We start from the raw sequence: 16,979 nt of genomic DNA, 5'->3' as shown, positions 1-16,979 counted from the left end.
AATGGAAGTCAATAGGACTTTTTATTACTCAACAATTGATGACAGCGTCATTTAAAAAAATAAAAAAAAAACGCAAAATACAATGTTCCAAATAATTAGGCAAAAGAGAGTTTCAAAGCACTCAATAGCTTCTAAACCATTGAAAAACAGAAATCTGTTGTATTTTTGCATTAGGGGGTAATTTTTCTCAAATCAAAGCTATTTCAATCAATAACATCTTTACAGATCAAGTTACATGTTAACATAAGAGTCCTTCTTTGATATCACCAACAACTCTCTCGTCCATTGAACTTGTAAGTCCATGTACACTTTCTTCCTGTATTTCCTTTTAGGATGCCAGAATTGCCTCCCAGAGCTGCTGTTTTGAGGTAAACTGCCGCCCACCCTCATAGAGCTTCCTTTTGATGATGCTCCAAAGGGGGGATGATGGTGGCCACACCATGATTTTTTCTCCCTTTATGCCCATAGCAGCTCAATGGTATTTTTTGCAGCATGGGATGGTGCGTTGTCTTGCATGAAAATTAATTTACTCTTCTCCTTTTTATACCATGGCAGGAAATGGGCAGTTAAACTCCACATACACAATATGAACAAAAGTTTTGGAGGCCTATTCATAATACCAAGAGGAACTGCAATGACATTGTATTCAAATACATAAACTTTAATATGGAGTTAATGCCTCTTTTGCAGCTATAACAGCTTTCACTCTTCTTGGAAGGCTTTCCATAAGATTTCGGAGTGTCTCTGTGGGTATTTGTGCCCATTGATTCTGTAGAGCATTTATGAGGTCAGGCACTGATGTAGGACGCAAAGGCCTGGCTCACAATCTCTGTTCCAGTTCATCCCAGAGGTGCTCCATGGGGTTGAGGTCAGGGCTCTGTGCGGGCCAGTCAAGTTCTTCCATACCAAACTCATCAAACCATGTCTTTATGGACCTTGCTTTGTGTGTTGGGGCACATTCATGTATGAACAGAAAAGGGCCTTCCCCAAACTGTTGCCACAAAGTTGGAACTATAGCATTGTCCAAAATGTCTTGTTATGCCAAAGCATTACCATAGCCCTTCACTGGAGATAAGGGGCCAAGCCCAAACCATGAAAAACAGCCCCATACCATTATCCTTCCTCACAATTGGCATAATGCAGTAAGGCAGGTAACATTCTCCCGGCATCCGCCAAACTCAGGCTTGACCATCTGTCTGCCAAACAGAGAAGCGTGATTCATCACTCCACAGAACTCGTTTCTGCTGCGCCACAGTCCAGTGAGGATGCGCTTTACACCAACAGCACTTGGCATTGGACTTGGTGATGTAAGGCTTGCGTGCAGCTGCTCAGCTATGGAAACCCATTCCATGAAGCCCCTGCCACACAGTTTTTGTGCTCACATTAATAACAGAAGAAGTTCAGAACCCTTCAGCTATGGAATCAGCAGAGTGGTGGTGACTTTTATGCACCGTGGGCCTTAGTAGTCGTTGACCCCGCTCTGTGATTGTACATGGTCTTCCGCTTCGTGGCTTAGTTGCTTTTGTTCCTAAACACTTCCACTTTCTAATAATATCACTTACAGTTGACCAAAGGGTTAGTTCACCTGAATAACAAAGACATTTTGTCACACCTCCCTGGTGGATTTAAGCCATACACTGATTTTACATAGTGCAAACTGTCATGTCTGCTGGAATCTATGCACAAATGCATACATACATTGGCCCTCATTTATCAAGCGAGCGTAGAAACCAGCGCAGATCTGAGTGTATATTTTGTCTTACGACAGGGTTCACGTGTGATTTATCAAACGATCGTATCTCACCAATCACAGCGTAAGAATGATCGGCTGTTGATAAATGGCGGCTCGAAACGAGCCCCCCCCCCCCCCCCCCCAAAGTCAACTTTATTTGCAAAGTGCACAGTTACAATTAACAATAGGGGCAATATAGGCATATTACAGAAATACGCAGCGACAGAGGTTTATGAAATAAAAGTACTAATAGTTATAAACTCAAACAAGTTCAGTGAATATTTTACATTTGGAGCACAGACTTAAAAGTTTTCACAGCTTTTTGGTTTAAGGAAGTAAACAATGTAAGCAAGTTTTAATTCTAAAAGAAGAGGAATCTCTCAGAGTCAGAAAGTGAAACGCTGACGTCCAACAGCTGCAACACAACAAACTGGTTTTGTTTGGCAGCATAAAAAGTGAAAAGAAAAGAAATCAGTGGTGCTGTCAGCAGAGTAGCGGACTATTAAACTCCCGGCGAGGTTTGAGTAATTACATGGTGATATATAAAGCCTAATAATCTATATAATATCCGAATATTGCTATTATTATGATGGAGATATATTATTCACCTCTTTACATTTACTAATAATGATGTCCTAGTCAGAGGAGCGTGTGGCAGCGCTGATTGGAAATGTTTCTATTCGGGCAGCACCGCTGGTGGAGGAGACGCTGACGCTCCGGTGTCAGAGCAGGATAATAATAATAATAATAACAGTAAACAGCAGAAGACAACAACATTTAATATCCTCGGCTGGCATTCTGTTTAAAGAATTTCACGATCGCAGGGTGTATTTATTTTTGGATTATGTTTTAATGATAAATGATGTAGTCTAAACATGTTTTGCTTTGTCACCATTAAAAATCAAAACACCACAGAGTTTTATCAGCTCCAGGCATCGATACTAGTATAGTCTAAGATCAATTCTCAGACTCAGACGTGTGGACTTCACGCTGACTCAAATTTGTGTACACGAGCTGAGAGCAGACTGAGCTCTGATCGTACCCTCCGCTCACGTCCATATTGATAAATGCCGAGGCTTGTGCAGAAATCATCTTACGCCCACTTTACGACGTACGCTCGTTTGATAAATGAGGGCCATTGTGTTTACATGCATACATTGAAACATAGGCAGGCTTATCATTAACAACAGCTGGTCAGAATGTGTTTTGCAAATCCAGGAAGACTTAACCAATGTTCCCTTCAGGTAAAGCTTTAAATATTAATTTTGCACAATGATGAAAAGCAGAAAATATTATATCGGGGGAAAAATAGTTCTCCAACCCGCCCTCCCACTCCTCAAGCCACCTTCATCTCTGAGAATGCCCCCAGGCAATCAAGTAAAAATGGCTTTGCCAACATGTCTTTCCTCCCCTCTCATCCCTGGCTCTGATGCCATTCTTCTGCAGCACCTGGGTGTGTCAAGCTTCGATCACTGTACAGGGCTGGCACTGTTACCAGTCTGACAGGATGAGTTGCTCCAAGCCTATCTACGTGCCTGCTAGTGCACCTTCCAGGATCCAGGTAATTGGAGGAGGTTAGAGTGGGAGGTGCAGAGGAGGAGGAGCTCATTGGGACCTCCTCCACAGTTGAAGGCAGATAAAAGTCCATCACAGACAGGTAGAAGTTACTTTGAGGGACTTGACTCTCCTCTTAGTGTGCTCTACTGCTCTGCCAAACCTCTCTGTCACTGCTCCCCCTTTTCTCTGCAAATCCTTTCCTTTCAGAGGAAACAAAACCAACCATGAGCAGGAAGGTGACGAGTTCTTCCGTGTCCTACAGGTCCAGTGCAGGCGGAGGGGGCATGGGCTCCATGGGCTTTGGTAGTGGCAGTGGCAGTGCGGGAAGCATGAGGTACAGCAGCGGAGGCGGATATTCCTCAAAATCTGCAGTGTTTGCATCATCAACCCCAAGAATGTCCTCTAGTAGCATGAGTGTTAGAGGCTATGGTGGTGGTGGTGGTGCTGGCAGCTTTGCTGGGGGACGTAGTGGTGGTTTTTCCTTTGGTGGTGGTGGTGGTGGTGGTGGTAGTGGTGGTGCCTTTGGCGCTGGTAATGCTGGTGGTTTTATGGCTTACGGTGTGTCTCTTGGTGGTGGTGCTGCTGGTGGTGGTGGCGGCTTTGGTGGTGGAATGCCAGGCGCCACCATCCAGGCCGTCCAATGCAACACGAGCCTGCTAGCCCCAGTTAATGTTGACATCGACCCCACGATCCAGACCGTCAAAACCCAAGAGAAAGAGCAGATCAAGAATCTCAACAACCGCTTCGCCAGCTTCATTGATAAGGTGAGTAGCCTTTTTCCATATTAAATTTATGTCCCAAGCTATTTCACCATATTGTTGGAAATCTTGTATTTTATATTAAATGAGCCGTTACATGTAGTATTTCTACCCAGAGTTGATATGTTAACTTGAATTTGATCGAACAATTGTGGTGTTATGAATGACCCGGAGAACTGAACTGAGAGCTCATTGGTCTGTCCATCTGGGCCTAGATAGAACTTACTCTAAAAGTAATACAACCAAGCACATTACTAGTAGTATGAATATGATTTAGTCCAAGACTGAAGCGTAGGTACCTCTCGCTGTGCATCAGCACTGAGACTGAAAGCAGACCTCTGCTCCGTCAACTTCTCTTTGACTCGAATTGTCCCCTTGCCTGCTGTCTCTGTGTCGAGGTAGTTGCAAGCTTTTTAATGCTGCTGTAGAAAGTGGGCCCGATTGTAGAATCAATATGATTACAGATTCTACAACATTTATTTATTTTATAATTCACCCATAAACACTTTAATGTACAGTTAAGACATTGTATAGAAGAAGACAGACTTTGTCACTGAGGCAGGAAAGATTTAACCACATCCTACAAGTCAAAATGCGTAGTTAGCTTTTGCTGCAGTCTGTTCATACCACACCTTATTCATCTGTCTCCACACAGATGATCTGATCGTATCCTGTTCATTCAAAGTGGAGTTCTCATTATAAAAAGCAGATTTTGTACATGAAACATTTATGCTACCAAAGGTCATAGTAGTAGAACAAAGAAAGAAAGCTTTTAGTTCATATTACTATGTGATAGTGTTATTACACAAAGTCTCCAAAGCATCAGGAGTCAATCGATGTGACATTAAAAAGCTTCAGGCATGTAGCATCAAATACTGAGGGCTATGGCAGGCAAGTTCAGTCAGTGAAAGTATGCATCCTGCAGGCGAGGGAGCGGTAACATCGGAGGTTTAAGAGGAGGGGCTTGGCTGTGGTGTGGCACGGCACACCTTAGCTGGCGCTAAGAAGGAAAAAAAGAGTTTACGGGCACACACCCAAAATAGAGGGATGGGCCCCATCTTCTCTTGGGTTTCTCTGTTCTCTGTGCCTTGCATGCAGCCTCTGTTTCTAAGAACATGATTGCAAAGTGGATTATGTCCCTAACATCCCTGTCCTGCGTGGACATTTTAATACACCAGTATTAGAGCGTACAAGAGCAGTTTCTTACCTCAGAGTCGGCATGCCGAGTCATGCCAAAAAAAGACAGTATTAGTATTAGTATTTAATGAATTCCAAAATCAGATTATCATCATCTACTAGTCCTTTATTTCATCCGTATACAAATCCAGATGGTCTCCATTTTTCCACAGCTTTATTAATTTAGCAAGGGTGAAACAATTGCTTCCCCTACTGAGACTGGATCTAAACATGGCACATTCATTTTACGGTATAGGTGCGCTTCCTGGAGCAGCAGAACAAAATGCTGGAGACCAAGTGGAGCCTGCTGCAGGAGCAGACCACCACCCGTTCCAACATTGATGGCATGTTCGAGGCCTACATCGCCAACCTGCGCAGACAGCTGGATGGCCTTGGCAATGAGAAGGTCAAGCTGGAAGGAGAGCTAAGGAACATGCAGGGACTTGTGGAGGACTTCAAGAACAAGTGAGTTAATATCGGCATAGCAAACCAAGTCATGTGGAAACACAACTAATGACCAACAGCAGTTGTTAATGTTGATGCCCATGAGCTAATTTTTTCTCTGTTTGTGTCAGATATGAAGATGAAATCAACAAGCGTGCAGGTGTGGAGAATGAGTTTGTGCTCCTTAAGAAGGTGAGAATCAATCTGTGATCATGAAGCTAACAACATTAGGCTACTGCTTTTCCTTTGACCCATCCCTAATGCAGCCGACCTTCTTCTCTACTGACAGGATGTAGATGGTGCCTACATGAACAAAGTTGAGCTGGAAGCCAAGGTTGATTCCCTTCAGGATGAGATTAACTTCCTTAGAGCTATCTATGAGGCGGTAAGAAAAAAATAGCCACACCTCAATCCAATCATGACATCTTAATTTACAATCGAAGGGGGCTTTAAATGGAACTCGCTCTTTCTTTAATTATTTTAAAACATGACTTAAATATCTTTTGCAGGAACTGGCTGAGCTCCAGGGACAGATCAAGGACACCTCAGTCATTGTGTCGGTGAACAACTGCCGCCAACTGAATATGGAAGATATTGTGGCTGAAGTCAAGGCTCAGTATGAGGATATGGCCAACGCATCCAGGTCAGACGCAGAGCAGTGGTATCAAGGAAAGGTACGTATTGAGAGAGGCAATCTCACCAACAACAACAAAGTGGAGAGAAGAGTCTGTAATACCAAAATGTTTTATCTTATTCCTTTAGGTCACTGAGATGCAGCAGTCTGCAGGCCAGACCGGAGATGATCTTCGCAACACCAAGAGTGAGATTGCTGAGCTCAACCGCATGATTAGCCGCCTTCAGAATGAGATTGAATCAGTCAAGGGACAGGTTAGCTCACATTTACATGTTTCATTTGTAACCAGAGGCTGAACATGTAGAAGGCATTTTGAATGACCAATATGACTAATTTCCAACGTCTCAGCGTGCAAACTTGGAGGCCCAGATCGCTGAGGCTGAGGAGCGTGGTGAGCTGGCCGTGAAGGATGCCAAGGCCCGCATTAGGGACCTGGAGGAAGCCCTACAGAGAGCCAAACAGGACATGGCCCGCCAAGTCCGCGAGTACCAGGAGCTCATGAACGTCAAGCTGGCTCTGGACATTGAGATCGCCACATACAGGAAACTGCTGGAAGGAGAGGAATTCAGGTAAATGCTAAGCTACTTTTAAAGCGCAAGGTGCTGAATCTTCATGAATGAGTGCACACTGCAGCAAAATCAGCGACTAAAATTGTTCATGTATGTCCCTGTCTGCAGGATCAGCAACCCGGTGAATGTATCCGTACAGAGTAAGTATCAACAGATATCAAGTTTCTAAGTCATGTTATGAAAAGATATCCCAATAACAATGATCAGTTTGGTTGAGTTATAGTGAAAAGAGTATAAGATACAAGGGCTTCCAGTTCCTGACATCTCATGAAAATGTGATGTTGTCAGTGTCATCAGCTGTCAGTGGAGGTGGTGGAGGCGGCTACGGCGGCGGCGGCGGCGCTAAAGGCTACGGCGGCGGCGGTGGTTATGGCGGAGGAAGCGGCATGGTTATGAATGGCAGCGGCTTCTTCATGGGCACCGGTGGAGTTGGAGGTGGCAGTGCCGGCGGCAGTGGCCTCTTTGCAGGCAGTAGCAGTGGCAGTGGCAGCAGCAGCGGATTCCGCAGCTCCTCCAGATCCACCTCAAACTTCAGCCGTTATTGAATCAGCAATTGTCTTTCTCTCAATTCTTTATCTTCCCTTACTTTCTTCTCCTCTTTCTTCCATCTCCCTGACAACCACTTAAAGCGTAAAGAAACCCCACCAGCTCTCTCTGGAGACACAGTAGCCACAGAAACATTTGCTTTAGACCATATTTAGCTGGATATCCATGAAATGGTACAGCTCTCTTTGACATGTAGTTACTGTGTTGCTGTTCCCTCTTTAACACTACATCCTTACAGAGAGTGAGAGATTACATCAAAATGTAAAGGCAGAGCAATTATAAGACCATAAAAAAGAGCAGCAGAAATGTGAGTCAGTCCTCTGCTCCTATGATCAGTCAGAGTGGCTGTCTTTTTTTTTTTTTTGCTGGATCTGCTGTCCTTCAGACAAGATGATACTTGTAGTGTCATGACAGATAATCCTTACAAGCCATTGTACACAAAATGTCAACAGCAGTTCTTAGGTTTGCAGAGAAAGAGGTCCAGATGTTGTGGCTGAATTTTGAATTCATTAAACAAACACTGTACGACATCTTTTCTGAAATGCCTCTTCTGTTGTTTTGTTGTGCATTTTTTTAAAAATAGCCGCTTTCATATTTGATTTTCTTGGGATCCTCTCTTTCTGCTCCTGTTCTGAGATAAAATGAGCTCTCAACTACAGGATCTAAATGGTGTTTTGATCCTGCTATACTTCCATTTACACACTCAATAAAAAAGAAACATGGATAAGGCTGACTGGGACATCCAGATTTATTATGAATCTGTAACACCAAAATGTCTGGAATAAATCTGATCTCATATTCATTGATGCAGTCCTGTCATTCCTCTTATTGCTGTTGTTGTTGTTGTTGTTGTTGTTGTACTCTAACTTTTGTTCAACAAACTAATCTATCACTATGTCTGTATTTAGATGGAAGAATGAATGCTATAAAATACCCCAAAAAAATCTTTAAAAAAAATAAAAATAATAATAATAATATTAATGTATTATCATTATATATATATATATATATATATATATATATTTATATATATATATATATATATACTCCTCCAAGAATCGCCAGCTTATCGTGGTGGAGGGGTTTGTGTGCTCCAGTGATCCTGGGAGCTGTGTTGTCAGGAGCAATAGCTCCTGGTAGGGTCTCCCGCCTGGATTCCACTGGATGCGTAACGGCTGCAGATCCGTCGTCGGAGCCGTTACGCATCCATTATAATCAATGTGTGAGATTCCACCGACTGCAGATCCGCTGCGTAATGAGTCCGACAACGCAGGGCCATCCGACAGCCCTCGCAACACTTGCGCAGAGCTTCTATTTTTGTCGGACGACGGAGCACGACGCATAAATTCAGCTCAGAACAGATCGTTCGGGACAGGAAGTTGTGCACAGACACAAAATAAAACACCGGTATATTTTCAAAATAAAATACCTCGGGTTCGCTAACGAGGTCGGCCGGCTCGCTAACAAGCCGGCCGACCTCGTTAGCGCTCGTTAAGACGGAGTCGCTGGATTTGTCTCCAGTCATTAACGAGGAGATGTTGATTATCTTCCAGTTATATCAATTGATTAGCCGTGAATTCGCGAGATCTCGTGCGTCCTCAGGACTCTGCTGTCCGCAACAGCTCCGACACAGACGGATCCGGTGGGTGTTGACGGACTGCGGAGATACGCAGCCGTTGCGGACAGACCCCTGTCGGAGTCGTTACGCATCCAGTGGAATCCCGGCGTCCCATGGCAAAGTGGTCCCAGGGGAGGGGCCAGACTAAGAGCGATTCAAAAGACCCCTATGAAGCGGACCATAGAACATCAGCGTACCTCGCCCGGCACGGGTAAACCAGGGCCCCCTCCTGGAGCCAGACCGAGAAGCCCCTGGCTGCAGCCTGCAGTTCGGGGCGGGTGGAGTCAAATGTAGAGCTGGAGGAGTATGTTAGATTTACTCAACGGCACCACTTATTGATGACAGCCGCGAAGCACTGTTCGGTTGTTATTATTGGCCGCATATAAACAAATAAGGAGCATATATATATTTATATTTTTGTTTGTAATGACTCAAGTAAAGAAATGAGGACTATTAGTTTTATATGGAATGACTATTCAGCATTCACAAGTATAGTTAATTTTGACTGACATGGCATAAGCAATGATGATGTTATAAAACAGCAGAGAGTTGTATGAAAGCAATTAATGCATGTCCAAAAGCATTTATAATTTGTTGTAAGGAGAAACTGCTACTGTGATGAGCACAAATTACTAAATGTTGAGGAGGTTGAACTAACTGTTGTGCAAATGTTAATATTGATGTGAGAAATGCACCAAATGACAAATAAGGGAGTTTGAAGCGGCATTAAAACTTTAAAAAGCTGTTGTCATTCCCATTTTCATCATGCCAAAATAGTTTGCATCCTTTTGAAGTCTAATGTCGAGGTTTTTTTGCCTTTAGTGAATTCTAGTAAAATATGGGTCATTGTTTATTTTGATAAATAATTATAATCAAAATAATTCAACTGTCACATGCATCAAGGAAGTAGGCAGTCCTCTGGTGTTGCTGCTTCTCACACTGCATCCTCTGATAGAGTCGTATGGAGCTTCACAGGACTGACCAAATGTATCATCTATAAAATAAGATAGCATAAATGAAAAATCCAGTCATCACAAACCTTTTGGGCTGGCTAAATCACATTGAATCATTGTTGAATGAGGCCTGATCATTTCTGTATTATTGCTTCAATATGATCATTCCCTGCACAGACTGCACAGTAATTAATACAGCCCCATATTCAGAAACATAACATATTCACCATACAGTTTATAATTCACCATTTCAGATCTTTTAAACAATACTTTTACTATACATTCACCATATTTTAGACTGTTTATTTTGTTTTAACCTAAAGATCTCCTCACCTTTGTGTCTCACAGCAAACCTGTCTCCTACAAATTATGTTTGTCTATTAGTGTTTAACAATTATCCTCAGTTGTGTGGTGATAAGGTAATCACTGCCTGGATTATGTTCAGAAACAACACTTTTTTGAGTGAATGAAACACTGATTTTCCTCATTATGTTAATAAATGTAATTTATAGGAGACAGTAGACACCTGAGACACACCCACACCTGGGCTAACGTTACACACACTGAAGTTATCACACAGCATGATTAGCTGCTTTCTTAGCCTGCTCTAGTGATTTTATTAGCCCTTACTAACAGAGAAAAAGAGGATCGTGTAGATAAAGTATAAGCACTTACCATCAGTCATCTCTTTAACTAGGTCGCGTCTTCTCACATCTCCGGTAAACAGCAGCTAGCAGGCCCGATGTTGTGAAGTTTGTGGCTCCACTTGTACTCCCGAGCTATCGCAGTCTAGATAACTACAGTCAGAGAAATTGTATGCTACCATCGGCTCATCCATTAGCGCAATATCTTCCTCCTCATCTTCCTCCAACTCACTCTCTCCGGCGTTGTCTTGGCTAACGTTAGCCGGGCCGTCCGTGTCCTAGTTGGAGGTCCCGCTGTCTCTCTCTCTCTCTCTCATCACCTACCGGTGCAGTGAAATAGTCCATAATTAACTCTGTCCAGTTATCATCACATGTAGCACCTCTATCTCTGATTAAATTGAGAAGTTTTGCAATGTTCTCCTCACATTAATCCACCGGAGCTAAACGACTGAAGTACCACTGCTTTTGACTTCACCCAGCTCAACGTTTGACTCCACCCAGCTCAACGTCCGTTGAGCTCCGCCCCGAACTGCAGGCTGCAGCCGGGGTTACTTGGCCAGACCTGGGAGGGGAGCACGCAGGCGAGCGTCTGGTGGCCGGCTTTTGTCCATGGGGCCCCGGCCGGGCTCAGCCCAAAGAAGCTACATGGATCCGCCGACCTGTGGGCCCACCCCCCGCAGAGTAGGGCATAGGGGTTGGGTGCAGTGTGAGTCGGGCAGCAGGCGAAGGCGGGTACCTGGGCGTGCTGACCCCCGGCTCCAGCGGCTAGCTCTGGGGACGTGGAACGTCACCTCGCTGGCAGGGAAGGAGCCCGAGCTTGTGCGGGAGGTGGAGCGTTACCAACTAGAAATAGTTGGGCTCACCTCCACACATAGCGTGGGCTCTGGAACCAAACTCCTGGAGAGAGGCTGGACTCTCTCCTTTTCCGGAGTTGCCCAGGATGAGAGGCGGCGGGCGGATGTGGGGATACAAGCCCCCGGCTGAGTGCCGCTGAGTTGGAGTTCTCCCAGAGGAACGAGAGGGTCACCTCCTTGCGGCTGCAAGTCGCGAGGAGAAGGTCTCTGACTGTTGTCTGTGCCTATGCACCGAACAGCAGTTCGGAGTACCTGGCCTTCTTGGAGTCTCTGGGTGGTGTCCTGGAAGGGGTACTGCCTGGAGACTCTATAGTTCTTCTGGGAGACTTCAACGCTCATGTGGGTAACGATGATGGTACCTGGAGGGGGGTGATTGGGAGGAACGGCCTGCCCGATCTGAACCCGAGTGGTGTTTTGTTATTGGACTTCTGTGCTAGTCCCGGATTGTCCATAACGAACACCATGTTTGAACATAGAGTCGCTCATAAGTGTACCTGGTACCAGAGCACTCTAGGCCAAAGATCGATGATCGATTTCATTATCGTATCATCAGATCTGCGGCCACATGTTCTGGACACTCGGGTGAAGAGAGGAGCAGAGCTGTCAACTGATCACCACCTGGTGGTGAGTTGGATCAGGTGGCGGGGGAGGCTTCTGGACAGACCTGGCAAACCCAAACGTGTAGTGAGGGTGAACTGGGAACGTCTAGTGGAGGCCCCTGTCTGCAGGGTCTTCAACTCAAAGAATTTCTCCAACATCCCGGGTGAGGCTGGGGACAGAATGAGCCATGTTCAAAGCCTCAATTGTTGATGCGGCTGGTAGGAGCTGTGACCTGAACGCCGTCGATGCTTGTCGTGCCGGCAACCCAAGAACCCGCTGGTGGACACCAGCGGTGAGGGAGGCCGTCAAGCTGAAGAAGGAGGCCTTTCGGTCTTGGCTGGCTGGGGGGGTCTCCGGAAGCAGCAGACAGGTACCGTTCGGCCAGAAGGGCTGCAGCTGCGGCAGTCGCTGAAGCAAAAACTCGGGCATGGGAGGAATTTGGGGAGGCCATGGAGGAGGACTTTCGAACGGCCTCAAAGAGGTTCTCGAAAACCGTCGGGCGACTAAGGAAGGGAAAGCAGGGCTTGGCCCAAGCTGTGCTCAGCGGGGGCGGAGACCTGCTGACCCGACCTGTGGATGTCGTCAGACGGTGGAAAGAGCACTTTGAGGAACTCCTTAATCCAGCCAACACATCCTCTGTGGAAGAGGCAGAGTCTGAAGACTCAGGGGAAGACAATATCCCTGGCAGAGGTCGCCGAGGTAGTCAAAAAGTTACCCGGCGGCAAGGCGCCAGGGTTGGGTGAGATTCGCTCTGAAATGCTGAAGGCTCTGGACACTGTTGGGCTGTCATGACTGACACGCCTCTCCAGTGTCGCGTGGAGGTTTGGGACAGTGCCAGTGGAGTGGCAGACCGGGGTGTTGGTTCCAATTTTTAAAAAGGGGGACCAGAGGGTGTGTTCCAATTACCGTGGAATCACACTTCTCAGCCTCCCCGGAAAAGTCGACTCCAGGGTGCTGGAAAGGAGGCTCTGGCTGAGTGTCGAACCTCAGATTCAGGAGGAACAATGCGGCTTCCGTCCTGGCCATGGAACAATGGACCAGCTCTTTACCCTTGCGAGACTTCTGGAGGGGTCATGGGAGTTTGCTCATCCAGTCTACATGTGTGTTGTGGACTTGGAGAAGGCCTACGATCGTGTCCCTCGGGGAGTCTTGTGGGGGGTACTGCGGGAGTATGGGGCACCGGGCTCGTTGCTACGAGCTATCCGGTCCCTATATAACCAAAGTGAGAGCTGTGTCCGCATACTCGGCACAACGTCAAACACGTTCCCAGTGGGTGTTGGCCTCCGCCAGGGTTGCCCCTTGTCTCCGATTCTGTTTGTGGTTTTCATGGACAGGATCTCAAGGCGCAGCCGGGGGGAGGAAGGGATTCGGTTTGGTGACCTAAGAATTGCATCTCTGCTTTTTGCAGATGATGTGGTTCTTTTTGCTTCATCAAGCCGGGACCTCCAGCACTCGTTGGGGCGGTTTGCAGCCGAGTGCGAAGCGGTTGGGATGAGAGTCAGCACCTCCAAGTCTAAGGCCATGGTTCTCTGCCGGAAAAAGGTGGACTGCCCCCTCTGGGTGGGGAGAGAGGTACTGCCTCAAGCAAAGGAGTTCAAGTATCTCGGGGTCTTGTTCACAAGTGATGGTAGAACGGAGCGTGAGATGGACAGGCGGTTTGGTGCGGAGTCGGCAGTGATGCGGGCGTTGTACCGGACCGTTGTGGTGAAGAAGGAGCTGAGCCGGAAGGCAAAGCTCTCGATTTACCGGTCCATCTATGTTCCAACCCTCACCTATGGTCATGAACTTTGGGTAGTGACCGAAAGAGCAAGATCGCGGATACAAGCGGCTGAAATGAGTTTCGTCCGTAGGGTGGCTGGGCTCAGCCTTAGAGATAGGGTGAGGCGCTCAGACATCCGGAGGGAGCTCGGAGTAGAGCCGCTGCTCCTTCGCTTCGAAAGGAGTCAGCTGAGGTGGTTTGGGCATCTGGTAAGGATCCTCCCGGGCACCTCCCGTTAGAGGTGTTCCGGGCACGTCCAACTGGTAGGAGGCCCCGGGGAAGACCCAGAACACGGTGGAGGGATTACATCTCTCTCCTGGCCTGGGAATGCCTCGGGGTCCCCCAGGAGGAGCTGGACGTTGTGGCTGGGGAGAGGGACGTCTGGAATGCCCTGCTTATCCTGCTGCCCCCATTCATTCAGTACTTTGTGTTTATAAACCTACTGAAACAGACACTGCACCATATAAAATCATCAACTTGTTTAACTTAGTTATCATCACAAGAGTTTGAAAAGCCTTAGAAACACTTAGGCAAAATGATTTTGTTTTGCTCTGTTGAATTGGAGTTTAACTTGCCTATATTGCTTCAAAGAAAAGTTGTTTTGCAGTGCTTTAACATTAATGTGATTTGTAGGTATAGCAGATACTACATTACAGATACAGAAACACCCCCAGACACACAATAATCTAATACTTACACATAATAATGTGGTCCTATTCAAAATAAATTGTCCCCATTCGGGCCTTGATACAGCTTAGCAATGTGAGACTTTAAGCAGCCGCTTCAGCACCAGAACAGCTTCCGGGTGGAAAATATTGACCTAAAATGGTCAAATTACTTTGGGTTTGGTATATCCATGTTCAGGAAAACAAATGGTTCCAATTATTTAAAATACAGTCTATCTAACCCAAAGCCCAAGTTGTGGCAAAATAGTTTTTGGAGAATCTACTGCCTTTTTCCTTGGTATTGTGCCACATTTTTGGTAAGTAATACAAACAAAGCAAGAATACAGTAACTGCAAAATAGGGGTAAAATATAAAATTAAATATGAGGATTGATATGTACAAAGAATAAGCTAATTTAAAGTAACAAAACAGCCACCTGTCCAATAATCTAACTACAACTACTTAGGCTGGATGACAGGATAACTTTAAAGTCATTACTGCCTTTTTGCTTTGTAGGGCAGCATAGGTGAGGGTTGGAACGTAGACTAACATTTAGATTCAGGTAAATGCCTATTTTGAACATTCCAAATAATTAAGGCTAAGCCACCACTCATTGTTACTGTTACTACTGCCGTGAAGATTTCCATTCTACCACGATACATAATGCAGTTTATAAAGATAAATATAGTTCAAAATTAACATTTTAAACAATGATTACTCATAGAAGTAAGCAGAAGCAGACTTTTAATTTTAGCTGACAACCTTGAATAATGTTGGCTGAATTGAACTTTCGCTAAAAGGCTTCACTGGCTGTTGCTAGCTAGCTTTAGCTAATGCTAACCTGTTCAGAAACACATCACACTTTATTAAAAATACAAAATGAAATTATGATTAGCATAATTCATGTTTTTTTTCTGTCAGTTCTAATTATGGAAAATATGAAGGTGAGCAACAAGATCTCAAACCTAAAGGACAGAATATCAACCCATATGAGAAATTTGTGGTTTGCGAAACAGAGCGGAGCAGGGCATTTCTAGAAGTAGGCTATAGCACACGCATCTTTATACATCCACATACGGTTTGTGGGTCTTAGAAAGGCTGCAGTTTTGTTGAATTTAGGCAACAAATCCACTGACCTAGGTTTAGGGCAAAAAACTTCCTGGCAAGGTGTTATAAACGACAGTTTAAACAGTAAACACTATATGTACAGAAATGCCTGAAGTGAAGTTGTTACAATGATGACGTTACTTCCAGAAGTGACATACTTACTGAAAAAAGTGATTCACAAATGTGATGAATGGAAGTTTGAAGCAAACCCGGAAGTGCCTTTAGCCTGCAATCTTTTGCCGGCATAAGGCACGTTGGCAACAGGCAGCAATCTCCGTGTCTGAGCATGGAGGCCAACCAGGAAGTGCCTCAAGCCTGCAATCCACCGAAAATTCCAGCAGGGGGTGCTAAGTTTGGCTGCAGAAACACTATGGTCTCAATCGCTAGTAAAAAATCTTCTTCAAGACAATTTGATGTCAATAGTTCTAATAATGGCCCCATTTAGAAGAAAATAGAAGATAAAGAATCGTATGACTTGGGGCGGGGCTAGCTTTGATTGACAGGTCACTGACAAGGAGAGCCATCATCAGGAGAGAAGCAGAACAATGCGTATCCACGGCAACGAGTCAATAAAGTTATATATAAGGTTATATGGATAGAAAAGAGGACGTTTACCGATTTGGTCTCATAACTTTGACCCTTTCACTGTCTTTTCACTTAATGACAGTTTATTTGAACGTTTTGTTAAGTAAAAATGTCTTGTTCAGCGTTTGGTTGGACTAACAGACAATCCAAGGAGTCGCTGCTCAGTTTTCTGAGGTAAGTAACTATCATCCCAGTTAATGCTCCAATTAATGCTAACATGAATTAGCAGCGGCTTCTCTCAGTCAGGTTGCCGGTGTAGAGAGGCTGTAGTCAGTGATCAGATCCCTCTCTCCTCTACCTATATCATTCATTTATTTGACTTGTTTAACTGCAATGTGATTGATTTGGGCTAGCATTAGCTTACAACAAAGTCTAACATTAACATCTTATGTTCAGTGTTTATAAGAATGTCATTGCCGTCAATAGCATTCAAGACAAGCAGCAACAATGTTGTGTTTGGATGCCGATGTAGGTTCACAAAGCCAGGAGCAACATTTGTAAAGAGACGATGTAGTCTGCTGTTGTTGTTATGATACTTATATAGACGTTAACAGTGACATAATGACATGGATCTAGATCCTGTGGGAAAGCAAACAGGTTTAGTGCTGGTTAGCAAGTTGAAACATGCTGGTAATCAACATAATCTGTGGATATATTTATCATTCGTTGTTTTCAACTGGAGATCGGATCAAAGGATATAAATATGAAATAAGATGATATGAAATAAGATCTACTACAGATGACATATTTTCTCACAACTTGACAGATAACATCTTCG

General features: G+C 45.0%; 1 protein-coding gene across 1 annotated transcript; it reads left to right on the top strand.

The window, feature by feature from the left end:
- The first annotated feature begins 3,513 nt into the window (after positions 1-3,513).
- On the top strand, positions 3,514-6,874 carry LOC131971666 (keratin, type II cytoskeletal 8-like). Its single transcript, XM_059333203.1, has 7 exons — positions 3,514-4,053; positions 5,480-5,688; positions 5,799-5,859; positions 5,957-6,052; positions 6,177-6,341; positions 6,430-6,555; positions 6,650-6,874. Exons 1-7 carry the CDS (start codon positions 3,514-3,516, stop codon positions 6,872-6,874), a joined length of 1,422 nt encoding a protein of 473 aa, XP_059189186.1.
- The last annotated feature ends 10,105 nt before the right edge of the window (positions 6,875-16,979 follow it).

The sequence above is a fragment of the Centropristis striata genome, chromosome 5, assembly GCF_030273125.1.
Source record: "Centropristis striata isolate RG_2023a ecotype Rhode Island chromosome 5, C.striata_1.0, whole genome shotgun sequence".
Lineage (NCBI taxonomy): Eukaryota > Metazoa > Chordata > Actinopteri > Perciformes > Serranidae > Centropristis > Centropristis striata.
Note: the sequence above shows the minus strand (reverse complement) of the source record. Positions and strands in the feature narration are given on the sequence as shown.